The sequence below is a fragment of the Bombus huntii genome, chromosome 17 (assembly GCF_024542735.1).
Source record: "Bombus huntii isolate Logan2020A chromosome 17, iyBomHunt1.1, whole genome shotgun sequence".
Taxonomy (NCBI): Eukaryota; Metazoa; Arthropoda; class Insecta; order Hymenoptera; family Apidae; genus Bombus; species Bombus huntii.
The window spans coordinates 6,754,308-6,778,208 of NC_066254.1; the positions used below are offsets into that span (position 1 = coordinate 6,754,308).

Below are 23,901 nucleotides of genomic sequence, written 5' to 3' on the forward strand. Positions count from 1 at the left end.
GCATCGATCAAGACGACGACATACTCTTTCGAGTCATTCTTGCCACTCAGCTTGCCCGTTATGTCCATGTGCACCGTATGCCACGGTATGCCGGTCTTAGGTATAGGATGCAGTTCAGCCTGTATTTTACCTGAACTAGCCTTCGAAACTCTACAAGCATGGCAGTTCTCGACAAATTTGCGAACGTACTTCGCCATTCCCTCGAACCAATAATACTCATAGAGCTTCTCGAGCGTTTTATCCCATCCTAAGTGCATAATTGACTGATGCACATGGTTGATGACGGACCATCTAAAACCTCTCGGAACAATGGGTAAGCAAAGGGTTCTGCCCTTTCGTTGTATTTTACGGTAAAGTGTACCGGATCGCAGTTCGTAGGTATTCGCGACATCTTCCGCGAGCTCTTCGTTCTGTAATTTATTAACGATTTCGGAGATTTGCGGATCGCGACGCTGCTCCGCCAACAGCCAATCTTCGGAGATCTCGGCCAGATTAATCTCTTTCTCTGCGACCTTGTCTATCATACGGCGATTCAAGTCTACGGGGTTTCGCGAAAAGAAATCTACGTGGGCCATTCGTTTACCCTCTCGATACATGATGTCAAAATCGAATGTTTGCAAGTAAGCCCACCACCTATAAACCCGGTCGTTTAAGTTTACTTTGTTGCTGGAGGCTTTCAAAGAATTACAGTCGGTAACTACTAAGAATTTCCGTCCATGTAAGTAGTGTCGGAAATGCTTGACGGCGCTTACTACTGCTAGTGTCTCCAGTTCGTACGAATGATACCTAGATTCCCCGGGACTGGTCCTTTTACTATAATATTCGATGACTCTGTTTTCCTTTTCGACTTTGTGCATTAAAATAGCTCCATACCCCTCCGAACTAGCGTCGGTATGTAGCTCTATGGGACGATTGGGATCAAATATCATTAACACCGGCGCGTCGGTCAGAACGGAAATTATCTGTTGTCTTATCTTTTCGTGCCTGTCCGTCCAAGTTACGTGCTTGTTACTAGAAGTGAGGGCGTACAAGGGTTTCATCACTTGTGAAAATTTAGGAATAAATTTTCGAAAGTAAGAGGCCAAACCTATAAACTGCCTAAGCTGTGTGACGGTCGACGGTGCAGGTAAAGAATTCAAAGCTTGTATTTTTCCCGGGTTTGGACGAACTTCTCCGTTACGAATTACATATCCCAAATAAAGTACCGACGTTTTCAGAAAAGAACATTTAGCGAAATTGAAAGAAAATCCGGCGTCTACGAGAGTGTTTAGTACAGTGTGCAACCTTTCTAGAGCTTGATCTATTGAGTCGGCGATTATTAGAACGTCGTCCAAATAAACAACGACATACGAATAAGCGAGGTCGCCTAAGGCCTTGAAAATGGCTCTCTGGAAAACGGCTGGTGCATTTTTCAACCCAAACGGCATCGTCACGTATTCGTATTGACCGTCGGGGGTAACGAACGCAGTATATTCCGTCGAGTTAGGATGAATGGGAATCTGATGAAATCCGCTAGCCATGTCCAGGCTAATGAAGTATCTCGCACTCTGCAATCTCGCGATTTGGTCAGCAATAAGGGGTAAGGGATACCGATCCGCGACCGTATTTTTATTCAGCGCTCGAAAGTCTACACACAATCTGTCTGAGCCGTCCTTCTTCTTCACGAGTATCATAGGGCTCGCGAACGGCGAATTACTAGGTTTTACGATTTGTGCTTTCATTAATTCGTCTATTCTCTCGCGTACTATTCTTCGCTCTTCCTCGCTAAGCCTGTAAGGGCTTCTCTGCACGGTGACGTTGGGATCAATTAGCCGTATTTCCAACTGACCCGTACTGACGCGAGTACGCGGGAAACCCGTAATGAATGATTCTTTAAATTTTTCGAGAACAGAGATTAATCGATCTTTGTCGTTACCGATCACATCAGTGTCAACCTCGTTAATGTTGACCGCATCTTCCGCGACTTTACCACAAGCGTTAACGACCTTTGTTTTACAAATAACGAGGCTATTTTGCGTGATATTTACGTCGAATCCCTGGCTCAAAATCTCGCGACCAATCATGATGTCGTATTTTAGGTAATCGTCGGCAAGGACATGAAAAACTATCTCCAATGTAAGACCGTTAATACAAACAGTGGACAAAATCTGAAGTGTACTCTTAATACAAGTATTCCCGATCCCCCGCATCACTACCACATCGGTTATTCTTTTACCCGAAAATTTCGAGGCTAGGGACTCTTTGATTAACGAACACTCGGCCCCAGAATCAAAGTAAAATGGATACGACTCACCCAGATGGCTTAATCTACCAGCCGGAGCTTCCACTACACAGGAGTCGATCCGGCGTTCGTCAATGGAATCGTAGTTTCTTTTCCGCGATGATGGGCAATTAGGCGCGATATGTCCCTCCTCGTGGCATTTGAAGCAGGTCACCTTCGACGATGCGGCTGGTCGCTTTTCCTTCGGGTTTCGTATATCCTGCTCCTTCCCCGTTTGTATTTGCAGGCGACACTCCGTTCTCCTATGTCCGAGAGCACCACAGCGGTAGCACTTAATCCGAGGAACTGATAGCCTGCTTCGTTTAGCTTCAGGTTCCGTTAGTGAATTTCTTGGCGAAAATGTCGGCTGATCGTTGTAAGGGAGAATCCTCATTTCATCATGAAATTGGTCCTCCGTCCTGATATTATTCGCGAGCGTTAGTCGCCGAAAGCGTCGATCTTGTGAACTCAGCATATATAGGGCGAAGGCATTGATCACTTCGGGCATCGTTAGATCTTGCAACTTCATCTGCAGCATGGAGCGGAGGCGACTACCGTACGCTCCCGGGGATTCAGTCTCCGACGGTCGTTCTCTGGATATCCTTATTAACGCCGAAGCGGCTGTCTCTCTGCCACCAAAACGCGAAAGAAATTGTTCCTTAAACGTTGGCCAGGTAAGCTTTCCACCGCGCACCATTTGTGAAAGCCAATGCGCAGCAGGACCCCTTAGGGCGCGATTTAGAGCGGAAAGTAACGCACTATCTTGCATCGGGTGGTCTTTCAAAATCAAATCAGCATGAGAGCACCACGCGGATGGATCGGCGCCCGCACCTTCGGGGTCAAAACGTGGTAACGTTACATCCTTAGATTCCGTACTCGGTCTTTGCACCTCCGGTTTGTGCGCTAGCGTCTGAATTAACTCGCGCATAAGGACCATTTGCTCTTGTAGCACTTTAAACGGTTCTGATCCCACTTCTGATGTCGGGTCACGATTCGAATTTTGGGCGCGCGACGACTCTTCATGTGGACTAGCCATCGTTTCACAAAGCCGAGATTTTATTTACACGTATATACAGCTTAACAAATAATAAGTACGACTAATAATAAGTCTAACAAACACTAAGCCTAACGAATAATACGATCTACGAATAATTAAATTAAATAATACTATTAGCAATGTTTGAGTTCAAACGAATCCACGGTCACCGGGATAACTCCTTACTAAGCGAACCTAACTTAGGCGCAAATGCGATCGTCGAAAATGCTCGATGTATCACTCTCCAAGGCAATCGCAAGAATGCCAGCCTCGTGGAGATTTTTCTCCCTGTACGATTGCATTTTGTTTTCTATACCCGTTTGGAAGCATCGAGAAGGTTCCAAACGCCGTTGCTAGGCACACTCGTTGGAAGCATCGAGAAAGTTCCAAACGCCGTTGCTAGGCAGTTTCTGCCTGGAGTTTTGATTACTAATACAATGTATGTCCCATTGCATCGGCACCTCCGAGGCAACATCACACGTGGCTCGGCCCGCTCTCGAGGCCGCATGCCGCCACAACCACATTTCTCGGAAAACACATACAACCACTCCAGACCTCCGTTAGATAAAACATCCATCCCGTGACCGTGGCTACGTTCAGCGACCGATTGTCACCTCGAACCCAATCTCGCTTATTACAAATCTTAAGCAATTACAACTATAATAAAATCTAGGCTAAGGTACTAGAGGATGTTCCCAAAATTTCCAAGGAAAGGCTTCGGCTTTCCTTTCATCTCCGACATATATATATATATATATATATATATTCGAAGACAAGGTACATTTGTAATATTTATTCCTATTGATGATATATACTTATATATTTATAACAATAAAACAAATTCATTTATACTACTTACCAATACGTACGCATATATGTATATAATTATAACCCAAGTAGTATTCATAATATTTATTTTCACTGATAACAAGTACGTAAAACCTAAAATAAAACAAAAGTTTTAACAATAAAAAAAAGGGGAGGGGAGAAGAAAAAAAAAGAGAAGAGGAAAAAAAAGGAAAGAAAAAAAATATAATATATAAAAATATAAAAATTTTCTTTTTCTATAAAAGGTTATTCTTATTTCCGATAAACTCGAAAGTAAAACGACAAATGACAACATTATACCATGATATACTGACACAAAGACGCAACACACAGAAGAAACTAATAGAGAACGCTTTAAGCTCGGCAAACTTACCGGCCGACGAATTTGCATACGCCATAACCAAAACCCAGGACACATGGGTTTAGATTACTAATTGATACGGTAGTTGCTGCCACCAGAAATAGTCTAAGGACTATTTCAAAATATATTTTCTATTATTTTTTTTCGTTTAATGGGTAGCGTTAACTGACGCTTAATGCAACTGGTAAACGAATTCCACTTTTCGGCTAACCTGCTATGTGCAGGGATACTGGCACGGGAGAGGATTAAAGCTGGGAACAATAAATATTTGTCCTCGTTGAACGGATTTTTATTTGAATGTAGAATTGCTTAAATTATTGCCTTTATATATATTTTATTAGCCGGATATATATATATTTTAGCGTTGCTGGATTGGATAGGAATGTGAGATTTTTCGTTGTTTTATATAAATTTATTTTTACGTTTGACTTCTTCTTCTCTTTTAATTTCGCTGTAGTATGCCGTTAGAACGATCCTTTGATTAAATTTTCGAAGGGAAATTGTTCTGCTATTTCTCTCTTACAATCGCATGCAACGATGGCAAGAATATCGGTTATTAGCAATGCCGGTATTGCTCTTAATTTTCGATTGACCCTGACGATGTATTTAATAGTCCTTTCTGTGCGGGATTTGTGTGATTTCGCAAGCCTTGCCCAAAGACGGGCAATATTTTGCCAACAATGGGAGGAGGAATGCGAAGATCAGTGGGTATTTCAGTAACTGAAAACACCGTTCGCACAAGCCGACACAGCGGACAACTCCTTTGTTCAAAGTTTAAACAATGATTCTATCTTCAAAACTGTTCACGAAAATAAAACGAGACCGATGATAGGAAGTTCTAATTCGATTCTCGAGAGCAACGAAATTATCAGAGAAAAAGGAAATTCTCAAAATTAATTTTCTTACCTTGAGGAGTAGGCGCTGTCTGGCGCCATTACCTCAGCTGCTCCGGTGGTCGTCGAAGTTTTTGCTGGGTTTATTACTTGAACTCGAATATAGTTTACTATCAACGTTTGCTTTATTTATCTATTTCGATACAGACAGAACAATTTACTAACTGGATTAATACCGCAATTACAATGCGCGTTTCTGTCTAAGCGATGAAATGAGGACTTTAAAGATAAAATTTTCTTTTACTTAATCGCGACTCTCTTTTCTTTACCGAAAAACTAAAGACCCCGAAACGCAAAATACTATACAAAATTTCTAAATGCAATGATGAGCGCAATAACGAACGTAGTAACAATGAACAAAATATAATGAGCACAAGAAGAATGAACGCAAGAATAAAGAACGTAATACGAATGATCCGTAATAACAATGAACACAAATTATAATGAACGCAAGAAGAATGAACGCTGCTCTATGTTGCTTCGCTTATTTATAATGCCATCCCCCACGGGGTGGTGGTCCGCTGGGGGTACGCTTCCGTGGGAATCGGGATGTTGCAGTTTGGGTTTCTTGGAATCGTACGTGACAAAATGTAAATTCCGTATTTCGACTTAGTTTTTATCGGTCCTGTGTTTCTGCTGAGCTAGCGTCTAGGAGATTTGAAGCATTCCATGCTGATCTAGTCCTTTCCGCGAGAGACTTCCACGCGCTGCACCGTGGGAATTACCGGTGTTTCTTCGGCGCGTGCAAGGGCTGGCGGCTGCAGCATCATTATCATTTCAATGTTTGCTCGGGCAACACGCGCAATTCCGCTGCTCTCCCATAACAAGGACCTCCTCCTTCGAGTTGTTTTGCGTAAGTTTGGATATTTGCATTTTATGGTTGTTTTTGTGATTTTGATCCTTTTCCCCCTTTTTTTGTTATTTCCCTAGGCTTCGGTGATCGACGTTCGAACAATGTTTGCGGAGTCATTTCCATCAGAGGTTCCTATCCAGACTTCCCTGGTGCGTATTTAGTCTTGTTTTTAGTCCGCTTGATTCGTCCTGTTTCGTTTTATTTAACTATATTGTGCTGTTTTCAGCGCAAGCGAAAGAGGGATTCCGAAGAATCCATGGGCGACTCGGGAAGACCCATCAAACGCATGCGGCCCTGTGATGAACCACAAGTATCAGAGTGGTTGGAGGAACTATTCGACATTGGTGCCAAGGCCGTGGATTTCCCTCGGAATTGAGCCTTGACGATTTGGTTACTTTCGATGAGAGTTTCTTCGATGCAGAGACCGTCGTATTGGAGTGGGAACCCCCTCTGGTTGAAATCGTTGATACCGATCGTTGTGTGAAAGTTCGTTTTGCAAATGAAATTCCCGGAGAGGTTTTGGAGGCACATCTTCGTCACCATGCTTCTGGGAGAAAAGGAATTTCCCCTGTTGTGCGTTATTGGTGTATGCGTGAGTTCAGCGAACTTTGTCCTGGAGCTCCTTGCTACGATTTTGATTTAGTGTAGCTGCTTCAATTTCGTTGGTTCGCTGTTTGATGTTCCTTATTATTATTATTTTTTAGATGTATTTTGTTTTGTGTTCAATATATATATATATATACATTTTAAATGTGATAGTGTTAGGTTATCTATTTTATGTTTGTTAAATATATGTGTATTTATTTAATTTTATATTTCTCCCTTTTTAATTAATTATATATATATATATTTTTTTACAATTGTAGTTGCGCATAGAATTTATTAAAGAAAAGTGTTAACAATGTGTTTTGACGATTTGTTTCTCGCGCCTGACTTCCATTTATCCCTAATATTCCTGTCGCCATGACGCGTGTAAATCTAACATGGCTGCTCATAAATGTCATCAGTAAGGTTATAGTGGCGGGTCTTTAGTTTTGTTTGATATCGAAGTAATTTTCCGTCTGTCGCACGTTTTTCCTTATTCTACCGCAATTAGAACATTTATTTATTAATATTGTTTAAAGTGACAATAGTATTGTTCGTGTGAATATACGTATATATATATTTATGTTGTGTGTCATTTTAATATGGCTAATGTTTTGTAATTCTTCGATAGCGTTATTTATTGTTTTGAGTAGTTTATTTTATAGAGTGTTCGATAATATAAAACATACGCGCACACATACATATATATATATATATACGTATTCATATGCATATTTCTCCTGGCAGTGTAGTATTCATACGAAATGAAATGTCAATTATTTATTTTATATTAACTTCATTTAATGAGATAGAACACGCACACGCACACGTATATATGTATATATTTCTGGTAATGTGATTTTCATTTAGATTCTTTAGCGATGTAATGTTGTGTATTTGAGGTTATGTGTTAATTATTTGATTTCATATATACATATATATCTTGTATTGTGACAACATAGTATGGGAGGTTTTGTTTCTAGATTATTGTGTGTTTAATGTGTGTTTACATATTTGTGTTTGATGGTAGAATTTCTGTACGCAATTCCTCAAGTCGTTGCGCTGTTAATTATTTTGAGCGTTTGGCCTATCGACAGGTTGTCGCTTAGTCCCAAGTGTTGCGTTGTGTGTTCTATTTCTTTTGTAGATTATTAGTAGTGGTTTAGTTTAGAATATAGATTATTTATATGTTTATATAGAGACATGCATGTTTCGTAATGTAGTTCTCATTTTATAATCCTTTACCGGAATGTAGGCTAGTTTTAAGTATGTATCTTAGATTATCGCTTTGATAGAATTCGCACACATATATATATTTCTGACAATGTAACCTTCATTTCTTTAATAATACAATATTGTATGTTTTATGTATTCGTTAAACTATTAGCTTTTGACTTCATATATACTTATTTTCATAAATTGATAATATTGTATTTGTTGCACAGTATTGGAAGTACTGTCTCTAATATTTACTAGTCCATTACATGTTTGGCATATATGTTTATACTTATATGTAACTCTCCAAGTTGATTGATTAAAATATATTTATATATACATGTATTCCTGGCGTTTCAATTATTTCCCCTTTTGTAGTTATTCTTATTTCCTGGTTTATTTGTTTGGTTTGTAACTCGTTCAATCCATTAGCTGGTTCAATTTATTTTATTTTATACTGGTTGGATTTATATTATATTGATCCATAGGTTTTCAAATTGCAAGTCGGTTATTGGTAGGTTTATTTAGAGTTGTGTGTATATGTATTTTGTTTATTTGTTGGATCTATTAGTCGCCTTCGTTTTATTAATCCTTCCTTTAGTTTCGTAGCGCCGTGTGTTCGTTTGTGCATTCAAATCCTTATTCGCGCGTTTTGTATAGAATGGTTTTCTTGTTCTTGTTACGGCGCGTGCGGAGCGCGGGACGTGACAAAAGTAGCTCACAAATCGCGAAGATTTCGTCAATTTCGATGAAATCTAGCCGTCATTTCCTTCCCGTTGGAGATATTTCGACGTTTAAGCACTCGTTGAACTCCATTTCGCAGTGCTAATGCAATGCACAACCGTTTAAGCGTCGAAACAATCAAAATACTCGCAAATCGCGATTTTGACGAAAATTAACTGTCATTTCCTTCCCGTTGGAGATATTTCGACGTTTAAGCGCTCGTTGAACTCCATTTTACAGTGCAGATGCATTGCACTACCGTTTAAGCGTCGAAACAATCAAAATATCTAGCAAATCGCGAAGATTTCGTCGATTTTGACGAAAAATAGCCGTCATTTCCTTCCCGTTGGAGATATTTCGACGTTTAAGCGCTCGTTGAACTCCATTTCGCAGTGCTAATGCAATGCACAACCGTTTAAGCGTCGAAACAATCAAAATACTCGCAAATAGCGATTTTGACGAAAATTAACTGTCATTTCCTTCCCGTTGGAGATATTTCGACGTTTAAGCGCTCGTTGAACTCCATTTTACAGTGCAGATGCATTGCACTACCGTTTAAGCTTCGAAACAAGCAAAATAGCTCGCAAATCCGAAGATTTCGTTGATTTTGATGAAATCTAGCCGTTATTTCCTTCCCGTTGGAGATATTTCGACGTTTAATCGCTCGTTGAACTCCATTTCACAGTGCTAATGTGTTAGAATTTAATCTTGGAATTAGGATTAATATTCTGTGGAAGACACAATGTTTATGTTGAAATAATACAATGTGATATTTATTAAACAATTATTTCGAGAGTTATAAATGTGCGTTCTGGAATGTAGACAGTTGGCTAGTTATTCACAGACTGGCTTAGTGACCCATGGCCCTTGAAAAGGTTTAGAGCCCCACTCTCTATGCGTTAATGAGTGTGACCTGTGTGGGTGCCTGTGTGGCGTCACATGTGGCACAGAACCTTCTAGTAGCTTCTCGACGTGCCCGTCCAGAATGTTCCATTCATATCCTCACGCTTCTTCCGGCGTTTTTTTGAAAAAGCATGCACGTGCTAACTGCCGTGGTGCATCTCACGAACGCACGCTGGTGGGGATGGCGCTGGCAACGAATGGAAGAATCTTACGATCAAACACTCTATCCGCATACGACTGATATCGTTGCATTCCAACACCCTTCCTCAACGATATTAGTAGCTTGATCATTGATTCTGCAAATTGCACTTCTGTAACAGAAAATTCAATTTAGTTGCACTTAAAGGTTTAGTTAGTAAATCAGCTATCATTTGATCAGTAGGACAATATTTTAACTCAATAATTTTCTTCTGCCGTAATCGTCTTACGAAATGATATCTGGTCTCTATATGCTTTGTTCTGTTGCTAAACTTATTATTTGTGGCTATTTGGATGCAGCTTTGATTATCATCGTAAAGAATTAAATTTAGTGAATCTTTGCCCAGAAGGTCCCTTAAGATATAACTTATCCACATTCCTTCTTGACAGGCTTCACTCAGTGCGATGTATTCTGCCTCAGTTGATGATAATGCAACACATGATTGTTTGCGGCACGTCCAGCTTATGCATCCTCCATATAGTAGGTAGACATAGCCGCTGTGAGATTTCCTCTCGACGCTGTATCCAGCCCAATCAGCATCAGCGTATCCTTCGATTGATTCGTTGTTGAATTCTCCACCGAGCTTTAACTTGAGATCCTTAGTACCCATCAAGTATCTTACGACCCTCTTAGCTTCTGTCCAGTCAGATTGTGTTGAGTTCTTATTAAACTGACTAAGTATCGTGACACTAGCCGATATATCGGGTCGTGAGATAGTTGCTATGTACAGCAAAGCTCCGATAAGTTGCTGATACTGTTCCATTTTTTCCATTGGTTCGTCGTCACGTCGAGCTTTCATATAACCCGGGTCCAGTGGTATTTTAGAAAAACGCGCGTTATCAAGTCCTACACTAGATGCAACCTTTTCTATGTAGTTTGACTGATGGATGTAGTAAATACCTTCATTTCTCTCTACTTGAACCCCTAAGTAATGGTGTAGAGCTCCTAGATCTGTTATCGGGAAGCGATTCTTGAGACTCTTGGCTATTTCTCCTATCTTCTCATTTGTTTTCGCCGCAATGAGAATGTCGTCGACGTACACAATGAGGTAAATTGAGTCTTCGCCTCTAGCTAGAATGTACAGACACGGATCCACCTCGCTTTGATTAAAACCAAGTTCGACTAATGTCTCGTGTAGCTGCTCATTCCACACTCGAGCAGCTTGCTTCAGCCCATATATACTTTTGTTCAGTTTACATGCATATCTGCGGTCTTCGATCTCGTATCCTTCAGGTTGACTCATGTAAACCGTTTCCTTTAGATAACCGTTTAAGAATGCCGTCTTTGCGTCATAGTGCTTAACCATGAGGTGTTTCTTACCTGCTATTGCCAGTAGGATTCTAAATGTAGTATGCCTTACCACTGGCGCGAACACCTCGTCGTAATCCTTACCGAATTTTTGTGAAAAACCTTTTGCTACCAACCTTGCCTTATATTTCACAATTTTCCCTTCGGTGTTTCTCTTTATCTTGTAGACCCATTTGCATCCAATAACCTTTCGCTCTTTAGGTGGAATCATGAGGTCCCAAGTCTTGTTATTCTTCAACGAATCCATTTCCTCGTCCATCGCCTTTATCCACAGTTCTGCATCTGGCCTTGATAGTGCCTCCTTTCGATCCTTTGGCTCTTCTAGGCTAACTGTCATGTTTAGTGCTCCCATGTACCTATCAGGAGGAATTCCTTTATTTAATCCTTTTGATCGCGTTGGCTCTGAACCTTGAATATCTTCGGATTCATCTTTGGGTCCTTTTTCTTCAATAATTTCCTTATTGTTATCTCCTGTTTTATTTGCTGTACCTTCAGTAACGGTCTGTCCTTCAAAAATAATTTCTTCTGTCCCGGGTTCCTTATGAGTTTCAAGAAAGATCACATTACGGCTTATTTTTACTCTATCTGTGGCTGTATCGAGTAGTCTGTATGCCTTTGATTCTTCCGAATATCCGACAAACCTTAATTTTTCTGCTTTCTCGTCTAATTTTCTTCGACACTCTTGAGGTATATGTGCATATGCCATAGTACCAAAAGGACGAAGATTTTTGACGTCAGGTAGTTTAGAATACCATAATTCATACGACGTCTTACCTGTGTGTTTTGTGGGTAGGACATTTTGCAGGTAGTTGGCTGTGTGTATTGCCTCACCCCAGTACTTCTTGTCCATGTCGGCGTCAATAAGCATACATTTAGCCATTTCTATTAGAGAGCGATTCTTCCTTTCAGCGACTCCATTTTGCTGCGGTGAGTATCCTGCTGTATATTGGATCTTTATACCTTCACTATGCAAGTAATTCCTCAGGTTGTTGTTAACGTATTCCCTTCCTCGATCTGACCTTATTGCTTTAGGTACCTTATTTAATTGATTTTTCATCGATTGCACAAATTCTTTAATATATTTCGTGGTTTCATGTTTTGTTTCCATCAGATATATTTTTGTGAATCTACTGAAATCATCAATTATGGTTAAAGCATACCGTTTCTTACCTGGAGTTGCAATCTGCATTGGGCCACAAACATCTGTATGTATGAGATCCAGGATGCTACTCGTTCTTGTCGTTGATTCTTTAGGGAAAGGTTTTTTCGTCATTTTCCCTTTTATACAGCACTCGCAAATTTCCCTTATTCCGCAGTCCTTTATCTTTATCCCGGTCGCAAGGCCGTTTTCTAATTGCTTTATCGCGTTTATATTTCTATGCCCGAAACGCTTATGCCAGGTATGTTGACAGCTTTCGTTGTGTTGCTTCTCTTTCGTTGTACATGCACTTTCGACGGTCGGCAGTAGATATAAATTGCTTGAGGCTTTAGCGAATATTTCTACTGCTCCATCTTTTACAATACGACAACCGTCATTCTCGAAGCTTACTTTATAGCCGTCACTCGTTAGTTTTTTCACCGAGAGTAGGTTTGAGCTTAGCTCAGGTATGTACAACACATTGTCAACATGCATGTTTGTTATCTTGCCGTTACTTGGGTGCTTTATGATACCTGATCCTTTGCCCTTTATTTGGACTGCCTTGACTTCGTCTGCTAGTAGTACAAAACCCTTTTCATCTGGATTGAAGCTGCTGAAAAAGTTTCTGTCTGCCGTCATGTGGCTCGTGGCCCCTGAGTCAATAATCCATACATGCGTACGTCTTGTATCTTTATCACTCATTCCGAGGCAAAGTTCTTGGGAAATTTTCTCAGATGCTCTATGTTCTGTACTCACGAAAGCTTGCTGTTCTTCATCGGATCTATATTCCATTACCTTATTCACTTTATCCTTCTTTGTTTTCCATTTGGCGTATTTACGGCAATCCTTCTTCATGTGCCCGGGTTTTTTACAAAAGAAACATTTCGTATTATTATTTCTACCATCACTTGCTTTCATTACCGTTTCATTTTGGTCTGTTGTCCATCCTGAACCTCTGCGCCGCTTATATTCGTCGATGAGCTTTCCTTTGATGAATTCCATAGTGAGATCTGATTCCGGTCTACTTTCCAGGCTGCTAATTAGGGGACTGTATGACTCTGGTAGACTACGTAGAATCATTGCTACCGATATCGCCTCATCCAAGGGTTTTCCTAATGCTGTTAGCCGATCGAACATGTTCAACATTTCTGTTAAGTGTTCTTCCAAATTTCCGCCTTCAGCTAAGTTCATTCGACATATATCCTTGAGCAGAAATACTTTATTCGATACTGATGCATTCTGATGATAGTTCTTCAGGGCCTCCCATGCTTGCTTCGCCGATCTTGCGCCCCGAATGTGAATAAGCTGACTATCCTCGACAAGTAACCCTATTGTCGCACGAGCCTGATCGTCTTTATCTAGCCAATTTTGATCCATCTTGTCGGGCGCTGGAGTTGGATCTCTGATCACTGTCCAAACTTTGTCTTTAATTAATAACAATTCGAGTTTATCTCTCCACGTCTCGTAATTGCAGCCGTTAAGTCTTTGAATCTCGAAACGTGCACTACTTGCCATTGTCATTTTTCTTTAGTCCGCACTTATACACTTATACACTTATATCTCACTGTAATACTTTATGTTAATTGTTTAATATTAACTTTAGTCACGAACTTATTTCAACACTAGCACATTGGGTCTGGGCCCATAACCTGTTAGAATTTAATCTTGGAATTAGGATTAATATTCTGTGGAAGACACAATGTTTATGTTGAAATAATACAATGTGATATTTATTAAACAATTATTTCGAGAGTTATAAATGTGCGTTCTGGAATGTAGACAGTTGGCTAGTTATTCACAGACTGGCTTAGTGACCCATGGCCCTTGAAAAGGTTTAGAGCCCCACTCTCTATGCGGTAATGAGTGTGACCTGTGTGGGTGTCTGTGTGGCGTCACATGTGGCACAGAACCTTCTAGTAGCTTCTCGACGTGCCCGTCCAGAATGTTCCATTCATATCCTCACGCTTCTTCCGGCGTCTTTTTGAAAAAGCATGCACGTGCTAACTGCCGTGGTGCATCTCACGAACGCACGCTGGTGGGGATGGCGCTGGCAACGAATGGAAGAATCTGTACGATCAAACACTCTATCCGCATGCGACTGATATCGTTGCATTCCAACATAATGCAATGCACTACCGTTCAAGCTTCGAAACAAGCAAAATAGCTCGCAAATCGCGAAGATTTCGCCGATTTTGATGAAATCTAACCGTCATTTCCTTCCCGTAGGAGATATTTCGACGTTTAAGCGCTCGTTGAACTCCATTTCACAGTGCTAATGCAATGCACTACCGTTTAAGCGTCGAAACAAGCAAAATAGCTCGCAAATCGCGAAGATTTCGTCGATTTTGATGAAATCTAGCGCTCATTTCCTTCCCGTTGGAGATATTTCGACGTTTAAGCGCTCGTTGAACTCCATTTCACAGTGCTAATGCAATGCACTACCGTTTAAGCGTCGAAACAAGCAAAATAGCTCGCAAATCCGAAGATTTCGTCGATTTTGATGAAATCTAGCCGTCATTTCCTTCCCGTTGGAGATATTTCGACGTTTAAGCGCTGGTTGAACTCCATTTCACAGTGCTAATGCAATGCACTACCGTTTAAGCGTCGAAACAAGCAAAATATCTCGCAAATCGCGAAGATATCGTCGATTTTGATGAAATCTAGCCGTCATTTCCTTCCCGTTGGAGATATTTCGACGTTTAAGCGCTCGTTGAACTCCATTTCACAGTGCTAATGCAATGCACTACCGTTTACGCTTCGAAACAAGCAAAATTGCTCGCAAATCGCGACGATTTCGTCGATTTTGATGAAATCTAGCCGTCATTTCCTTCCCGTTTGAGATATTTCGACGTTTAAGCGCTCGTTGAACTCCATTTCACAGTGCTAATGCAATGCACTACGTTTAAGCGTCGAAACAAGCAAAATATCTCGCAAATCGCGAAGATATCGTCGATTTTGATGAAATCTAGCCGTCATTTCCTTCCCGTTGGAGGTATTTCGACGTTTAAGCGCTCGTTGAACTCCATTTCACAGTGCTAATGCAATGCACTACCGTTTACGCGTCGAAACAAGCAAAATTGCTCGCAAATCGCGAAGATTTCGTCGATTTTGATGAAATCTAGCCGTCATTTCCTTCCCGTTGGAGATATTTCGACGTTTAAGCGCTCGTTGAACTCCATTTTACAGTGCAGATGCATTGCACTATCGTTTAAGCGTCGAAACAATCAAAATAGCACGTAAATCGCGAAGATATCGTCGATTTTGATGAAATCTAGCCGTCATTTCCTTCCCGTTGGAGATATTTCGACGTTTAAGCGCTCGTTGAACTCCATTTCACAGTGCTAATGCAATGCACTACCGTTTAAGCTTCGAAACAAGCAAAATAGCTCGCAAATCGCGAAGATTTCGTCGATTTTGATGAAATCTAGCCGCCATTTCCTTCCCGTTGGAGATATTTCGACGTTTAAGCGCTCGTTGAACTCCATTTCACAGTGCTAATGCAATGCACTACGTTTAAGCGTCGAAACAAGCAAAATAGCTCGCAAATCGCGAAGATATCGTCGATTTTGATGAAATCTAGCCGTCATTTCCTTCCCGTTGGAGATATTTCGACGTTTAAGCGCTCGTTGAACTCCATTTCACAGTGCTAATGCAATGCACTACGTTTAAGCGTCGAAACAAGCAAAATAGCTCGCAAATCGCGAAGATTTCGTCGATTTTGATGAAATCTAGCCGTCATTTCCTTCCCGTTGGAGATATTTTTAGTTATGAAGAAGTCGAGAAGGTCGGGTATTTTGTTGGTGTCAGTGGGCCAGTATGTGTGTTCGTATGTGGTGAGGTAGTTGAGGTTGTTGTTTATTATGCTGTTTAAGAGGTTTTTGCCTCTTGCTGTAACCAGTCTGCTGCCCCATTGGATGTGCTTGGCGTTATAGTCTCCTCCAACTATGATTCTATTGCCCAGGGTGTCCAGGGAGTTATGAAAGTCTTCTTTGGCGATGGAGTGTCTGGGAGGGCAGTATACTGCTGAGGTGGTGATTGAGCCATGACAGTCTTCTATTGCTACGTTTGTTGCTTGGAGGTAGTCTTTCTGGAATGATGGAAGTTCGTAGTGCTTAATACTTGCTTTGATTATTATTCCGGTGCCACCGCGGGCCTTTCCGCTGGGGTGTTGGGTATTGTAGAATTTATAACCATTTATTTTCAGGTAGCTCTTGTCGGTGAAGTGGGTTTCCGATACGAGAATTACGTCGATTTGCTGGTGTTTTAAGAAGAGTTCTAGTTCAAGTTTGTGTTGCGTTAGACCGTTGGCGTTCCGCAGTGCTATGCGCCTTGGTTTTATTTTGAGTCGGGGCGTGCTAATTTTTCCACGATGAGTGTTAGTAGCGATAGCAAGTGATTTATTTGCTCTGATTGTTTCTCTATTAGCTTTTCAAGCCTTGAGGAGTTGTCTGTGTTAGGTGGGTTGGGGACACTGTTTTGGGGAAGATTCCTTTGGTTGTTCGGGTTATTTTGGATGCCTTGTACTGCTTGGGCATTGGGAGGTTGAGGTGGAGATGAATTTGGTAGGACTGGGTGTTTGGTTGGTTGAGGGGGTTGGGGTAGTCGTGAATTTCGGCGGGCTGGGTGTTTGGTTGGATACCTCTTTTGCTCTGAGCTTAGGGTACCTGTTCGTGTATAGTGTTTTATATGCTGGGCAGCCTTTGTAGTTGGCAGGGTGGTCCCCTTGGCAGTGGATGCATTTCGCTGGGGTTTCCGGTGATTTGCCGCACTGGTCAGTGGAGTGAGTGCCTGCGCATTTAACGCAGCGGAAAGTATGGTTGCAGTATTTCTGCGTATGACCGTACCTTTGGCACCTTTTGCATTGCACTATTTCTTTTTTCACGAGCGGTGGTTCGATCTTTACTATCGCGTTCATTAGGCGACTGATGTTGTAGATTTCCTCATTGTTCGGCTTTTGTTTAATGTCTAGGAAGAATAAGGATAACGGGTCTTTCGAGACTCTATGCCTTATATTACTTACGTTGATGACTTCGTGGCCGAGTTTTGAGAGTTCGTATTTGAGTTCGTCTATGTCTGCGGAGTGGTGTATGTTTCGTAGGACCACCCGGAAAGGCCTTTCCTGTTTGAGTTGGTAGGTGTGGAAGTTGGCGTTCAGGGTCCTGAGTGTCTTGGTGAGTTTTCTGTAAGCTTCTGGGTTCGTCGGCAGTATTTTTACTTTATTGTTGCTTATCTTAAGGTTATATTCCTCCTTGCTGATATCTCTCTCTAGGGACTTGATCATTGTCTGTATGTCGATGACGTCGTCCACAAATATTGGTGGGGGAGGGGGGATTCTCTGTGAGTGTTGGTTTGGTGGCGGTTCTACGATTTCCATGGCGTCGTTTGAGGATTCCAATACGGCGAACCTGTTGTGTGTGTTTATTTGCGTTGCTGTTTCTATTTTCCTTTTCTTTGTAGTATTAGCGTCGTTAGTGCGGAGAGTTCTGCTACACTTCTGCCACGGGGGAGGTAGCACGGGGTAGCTGCGAGTCTGCTCCGGAGAGCCTGGTCGCGATTGCTGGGCCATCATCGAGCTAGTTAATTCGGAATGAACAACTAGTCGTGAGGCTATGAGGCTAGTATTCGGGTTGGGGTTAGGTGCGTGGGATTTTCTTCTCCCTAAAGGGTAAGGGACACTTGGCTGTGTTCTCTTTCGACGGTTGGGCGACACGTGTTGTTTTCGGACTGCGCTGGGCACTAGAGACACGTCTGCACGCTTCGGCACTCCACAGCGAACTGTGTCTTGTACTGGAATGCATTTGACTATATGGACCGCTTCTCCTACGATCAAAGCCATGTGTTTTTGGTTGTGGTGTATGCGAATTCATCGGGCGGTATGTTTGCCAAGCTTAAAGCGTTCTCTATTAGTTTCTGCTGTGTGGTGTATCATGGTATAATGTTGTCGTTTGTCGTTTCGCTTTCGAGTTTATCAGAAATAAGAATAACCCTTTATCATCATTAATATATGTATACATATAGAAAGAAAATTTTTATATTTATATGTATTATTATTTTTTTTTATTTATTTTTTTTTATTGTTTAAACCTTGTTTTATTTTAGGTTTTATGTACATGTTATCGGTAAAAATAAGTATCATGAATGCTACTTGAGTTATAATTATATAGATATATGCATACGTACTGGTAAGTAGTATGAATGAGATTTGTTTTATTGTTATAAATATATAAATATATATTATCGATAGGAATAAATATTACAAGTGTACCTTGTCTTCGAGTATATATATGTCGGAGATGAAAGGAAAGCCGAAGCCTTTCCTTGGAAATTTTGGGAACATCCCCTAGTACCTTAGCCTAGATTTTATTATAGTTGTAATTGCTTAAGATTTGTAATAAGCGAGATTGGGTTCGAGGTGACAATCGGTCGCTGAACGTAGCCACGGTCACGGGATGGATGTTTTATCTAACGGAGGTCTGGAGTGGTTGTATGTGTTTTCCGAGAAATGTGGTTGTGGCGGCATGCGGCCTCGAGAGCGGGCCGAGCCACGTGTGATGTTGCCTCGGAGGTGCCGATGCAATGGGACATACATTGTATTAGTAATCAAAACTCCAGGCAGAAACTGCCTAGCAACGGCGTTTGGAACTTTCTCGATGCTTCCAACGAGTGTGCCTAGCAACGGCGTTTGGAACCTTCTCGATGCTTCCAAACGGGTATAGAAAACAAAATGCAATCGTACAGGGAGAAAAATCTCCACGAGGCTGGCATTCTTGCGATTGCCTTGGAGAGTGATACATCGAGCATTTTCGACGATCGCATTTGCGCCTAAGTTAGGTTCGCTTAGTAAGGAGTTATCCCGGTGACCGTGGATTCGTTTGAACTCAAACATTGCTAATAGTATTATTTAATTTAATTATTCGTAGATCGTATTATTCGTTAGGCTTAGTGTTTGTTAGACTTATTATTAGTTGTACTTATTATTTGTTAAGCTTAGTGATAGACCTCTATATACGTGTAAATAAAATCTCGGCTTTGTGAAACGATGGCTAGTCCACATGAAGAGTCGTCGCGCGCCCAAAATTCGAATCGTGACCCGACATATATATATATATATATATATATATATATATATATATATATATATATATATATATATATATGTGCGTGCAATGGTAAATACGACGACTCAATTTTATGAGTCACTTGCATTATCAATGGAAGTGAATGTCATAAATATCGCCTATTTTACAACATGCGTGTATATATATATATTGGTGAACATAAGTGAAAATTATATGCATAGTTATAAATGTTGTTTGTTTACAGGTGGATAGCATCAGTACTTGGTTTCGTGGGTGGCGTACCAATACTTTACAGTTCCTCTGTGCGGATTGCTATTCATGTTCTTCCGTCCGTCGTTCAGAGAATGGTTGATGAGTTCGCCATCAGTTCTGTACACACATATAAAAATAGTTAATATATATATATATCATTTATATAATTTTCTTTTGGATCTGTTCCCTTGTATGAATACTGTATCTTTGTATATAATATAATATATATAATATGTTATAATTATGTTAGTTGTTATTTATTCCTTAACTCTCTCCCCTTTTCTTGTGTTTTTTTTTTTTTTTTTTTTTATTAGTACCTAACATTGCTATTATGATGCCGTATTATATTGCATTGGCTGTTATTTGTATGTGCGCGCGACAAATTTTTCAACATGGTCGCTCGCGTGTCTCTTTGGTATGGCGTTGGTTTAGTGTCAACAGTGACGTGTTGTTGAAATAACTAATTAATTGTTAATCACTATAATTTTATTTGGTAGTGTTCTGTAATATTGTTTTGTGTATTGTGTTACCAGTTATTTCGTGTGGCATAACTTTATTCCTTTGCACTGAGTTCAATCATGTCTTGTCGCCAATATTCAGTTAGTCCATCTTGGTTAATTTCTAACCCATTTATGTGTTTATTGACCTTTCCTTATTTTCCCTATTAATTTATTATTGCATGTACTTGCTATTTGTTATTATTTTATGTAATGGAACAGTTCCTTATTAGTGATTAAAATTTATTTGTTAGATTAACATTGTCTGTAATTCTTTAGATTCTACTTATTTGATGCTCCGTCACTTACTTGGATCATTCCCACAACGTCGTCCAATTCTTCGATATGCCTTGGATACTTACTACGGTTGCCTTCAATCGTCTTATATCTGTGGCTATAAAGGTACTGTTTAATTCATTTAATTTAATATGTGTATAGTGCATTGTGTGTGCGACCGCTATTGTGCATTGCAAAATCCACTTCTACATGTTAGATGTAATAATATAACAATACTACGTAGATTAATACATAATAAAATATCCTTTTACTCCGGTTATATTTATTACTAACTCTCAATTAATCTATCTTAATTATTTTCTAACCACTTTCTATCTTCATCAGCTATTTTATTCCTTCTTGTTAATCTGCGAAATTCATGCATGTACACTTCCTTGTATGGTGATTGATTGTTCACGAGGTAAGTTGCACTTTCACTGTTTTCGTTATTCGTTGAACTAACACGTTTTACATTCAAACAGTAATTGGAGCACTCGTAATAAACTTCTTTTCTTTTTCCAAGTTTCCGCTATCTGTGTCATTCGACGAACAGTGCCACGCCTCCACAGCACCGTTATAACATTTAGCGATGCTGCTCTTTGCATTAAGGCTATTGAAGTTAATTCGTTCGTTTATTTCCAGCTGGTGCATGGTGTTCCGCTAGCAGGGAGCCATAACCTATTTTGCACGTAGACCTTCTTTTATGGTGATTACTTGTTTACAAGGTAACTTTCACTTTCCCTCTTTTAATTATTTACTGAATCGACACATTGTATATTTAAACAATAATTGGAGTACACATAATAATTTTCCTTTTTCTTTTTAGGTTTTCGCTATCTGTATTGTTCGATGAACGGTGTCACACCTCCTTTTGATTTATCCATAATATAGTTATAACATTTCGTAACCTTGTATTTTGCACTGAGACAATTGAAACTAATTTATTCACTTATTTCAGGTAGCTGTCATACATTGCGTTCCACGAACAACAATCCATAACTTATACCTGCACGTACACTTTCTTGTGTGCTGATCACTTGTTCACAAGGTAACTCCCACTTTCGCTAGTTAATTGTTCATTGAGTTAACACGTTTTATATTTGAGCAGTAATTGAAACACGTATAATAATTTTCCTTTTTCCTTTTAGGCGTTCGGTGTCTGCGTTATTCGACGAACAGCACTATAACATATACTACCGCACTACGTTGTCCAATGAAATCGCTTTATTCATTGCTTATTTCGATTATGCGCCAGTTTCAACTTGTTTAAGTGCACCGTTCGCGGAATCCCTTTTACTTCGATCTTGACGTTTTGGTTCTGCAAGATTTCTAGCACTTTGTATGGTCCAGTATATTGATCGGAGAATTTTCCTTACTAGGTTCTTTTAGTAGATATATCGAATCTCCTATTTTAAAATCTTGGGGGCTGATTCGTCGGTCATAATATTCTTTTGATCTTAGTTTGGATTTTATCAATTTTTCTCTTGCCATTCGTTGTACAGTGTTAATTTTATTAAACAGATCTTCGAGATATTCTGCGTATGTTGGTTCCATGTTCTCTTCGATTGTTACTTCACCAATAGGTTCTCTGGCTAGGTGTCCAAAACTAATTTGTGCGGGGAGAGTTTCGTTCCTTTCCTTCATTTTAGTTTTTATTTTGCGCCAAGACGCAGGTTTACTGACATCGATCCAATTATCCAATTGCTTGCTAATAGCATTTAAGATACAAATTTTTGAGAGTGCCGCAGCCATATTAACCCAAAAATATTTTGTATATAGTATAGTGTGATACCATCCATATTTTCCTGGGGGAATCATAAGATCAGCACTACTTACTATGTTACCTACGTCAAATATTAGATGTAGTAACCAATAAAGTATTTTTAATCCAATTATAATCCAATGGCTAGCGTATTTATTCAAGTTTTTATATATATCTTCGACTGGTGATTCCCTGTTTTCTCCCTTTTGATTTCTTTGAGCTCGTTGAACTTGCGTTTCTTCAGCTTGAAAATGTTTAGAATCCTTTTCCTTAGTTATCCTTTTTTCTTCTTCATTTAGTTTATTCACAGCACCTTTATTTTTCTCTACCTTTTCAGGATGAATAGTTTTACTGGAAGTGCTTATTATAATTAAATTATTATTTATTTGTATGGAACGTTTAGGAATATTTTTGGTAGATTTGGAATTATTCTTTGAATTTTTATTACAAACCTTTTTGCTTATAGATTCTGTTTTGGATTTAGGGATAGCTATATTTTTATTTTCTATAGTGTGATCTTCCTTGCAATTTAATGATTTGGCTTTGAGTTCGATAAAGTTTCCTTCTGATGGTTTTATAGAAGTTTTTGAGTGAGATGCACTCGCTATCTCTTTTCCTATTATGGTTGAGACATTCACGAAATTCGTGGAGTCTTGCTTTTGTATCTTTGCCAAGTCGAACGTGGAGAGGCAATTCGCACTTCCCAGCGGGTCCAATATCTCTGTGATATTAGGCAGTGGATAAGCGTTGCCTGTCGTCTCGTCGTTCAATTTCCTAGTTTCTGCTTCGTCTGAAGGTTCTTTGGCACTAGTATTGTTTATCTTGTTTGGTAACTCAGAAAATTTCTCACTCATGATCCTATCTATGGCACCATGCGTCCTCTTATTATTTAACGTGACATTATCCCTTATCACAGCAACGGGGTGGTGTTTGCATTGAAAAGTTGGTTGGTTGAAATGATCAGCATCTCTCTTTTGATTTAGATCTCTATCGAGGTATTTATTTGTGCGTTTTTCTTCCCAAGTTATTGCTCTTGTTTCTCTCCTGACATTTTCTTCTATTCCCGGGTTGTTTAGGTGTTTCCGCGACGGCGGTACAAATCTCCAGTCCTGGCGGTTGTTTACAGTATAGATACTATTGTATGGTGGATGAGCGTTGTTTTGGTTATAATTATCCGAAGGTGTCGGACGTTGGTATCGAATTCTTTTGTTCACTTGTTTTAATTCTCGTGTTGCTTTCACGGCTTGGCGGTACGCATCGTCCAAGGATTGGTATCCTGCTATCTTTACTCGTAAATACACCTCGTTTGGGAGCCCCTTAACGAAAGCTTCCCTCGTGTCTCGATCTATCCTATCTTGAAATACGGTGCCGTACTCGTACCTTTCCCCGTTCATTATCGCTAGTCTGAGATCTTTGACGCGATCTACGTAGTCCAAAATATCTTCTCCCGGTCGTTGAAATATTGTAGCTAATTCCCCTTTATATTCGTTAACCGTTTTTCCCGGACCGAACATATCTTTTAATTTATTCCCGAAATCGTTTAAACTTATTACTTCTGTGTCTTCTATGGCGAGAAATGCGTGTCCGCGAAGTTTATTCGTTAATAATTTTACTAACTGAGATTCTTGATGCTTTGGAACCATGTTTCGTGCGCTCTCGCATGCTCTTAAAAATCGAAATACCGAGGGTCGATGTCCGTCGAACACTGGTACTGTCTCTATGGCATCTTTTAA

The 23,901-nt window shown here is 40.1% G+C and overlaps 1 protein-coding gene and 1 long non-coding RNA gene across 6 annotated transcripts; both read left to right on the plus strand.

The window, feature by feature from the left end:
- The first annotated feature begins 4,541 nt into the window (after positions 1–4,541).
- Positions 4,542–9,302, plus strand: LOC126875213 (uncharacterized). 3 transcript variants are annotated; one of them, XR_007693274.1, is made up of 4 exons: positions 4,542–6,231; positions 6,309–6,380; positions 6,458–8,735; positions 9,247–9,302. It is a non-coding gene; the product is annotated as an uncharacterized LOC126875213 (long non-coding RNA). The 3 variants fall into 3 exon arrangements; XR_007693275.1 differs by lacking the exon at positions 9,247–9,302 and adding an exon at positions 9,107–9,142; XR_007693273.1 differs by lacking the exon at positions 9,247–9,302 and adding an exon at positions 8,954–9,043.
- Positions 9,303–18,083: 8,781 nt separating this feature from the next.
- LOC126875206 (uncharacterized) lies at positions 18,084–21,701 on the plus strand. Of its 3 annotated transcripts, XM_050638001.1 has the most exons (6): positions 18,084–18,175; positions 18,402–18,484; positions 19,626–19,771; positions 20,410–20,532; positions 21,365–21,454; positions 21,555–21,701. In XM_050638001.1, exons 2-5 carry the CDS (start codon positions 18,471–18,473, stop codon positions 21,403–21,405), a joined length of 324 nt encoding a protein of 107 aa, XP_050493958.1. In that variant the 5' UTR covers positions 18,084–18,175; positions 18,402–18,470; the 3' UTR covers positions 21,406–21,454; positions 21,555–21,701. The 3 variants fall into 3 exon arrangements, with proteins under 3 accessions (XP_050493958.1, XP_050493959.1, XP_050493960.1); XM_050638002.1 differs by lacking the exons at positions 18,084–18,175; positions 18,402–18,484 and adding an exon at positions 19,415–19,471; XM_050638003.1 differs by lacking the exons at positions 18,084–18,175; positions 18,402–18,484; positions 21,365–21,454; positions 21,555–21,701 and adding an exon at positions 21,049–21,308 and having other exon boundaries at positions 19,481–19,771.
- The last annotated feature ends 2,200 nt before the right edge of the window (positions 21,702–23,901 follow it).

Excerpts from the sequence above, each read along its gene's own strand:
- LOC126875206 (XM_050638001.1), top strand. Across the intron at positions 19,772-20,409 it reads TGTACACACATATAAAAATA|ATTCTACTTATTTGATGCTC; the intron begins GTTAATATATAT and ends GTAATTCTTTAG. Across the intron at positions 20,533-21,364 it reads TTATATCTGTGGCTATAAAG|GTAGCTGTCATACATTGCGT; the intron begins GTACTGTTTAAT and ends CACTTATTTCAG.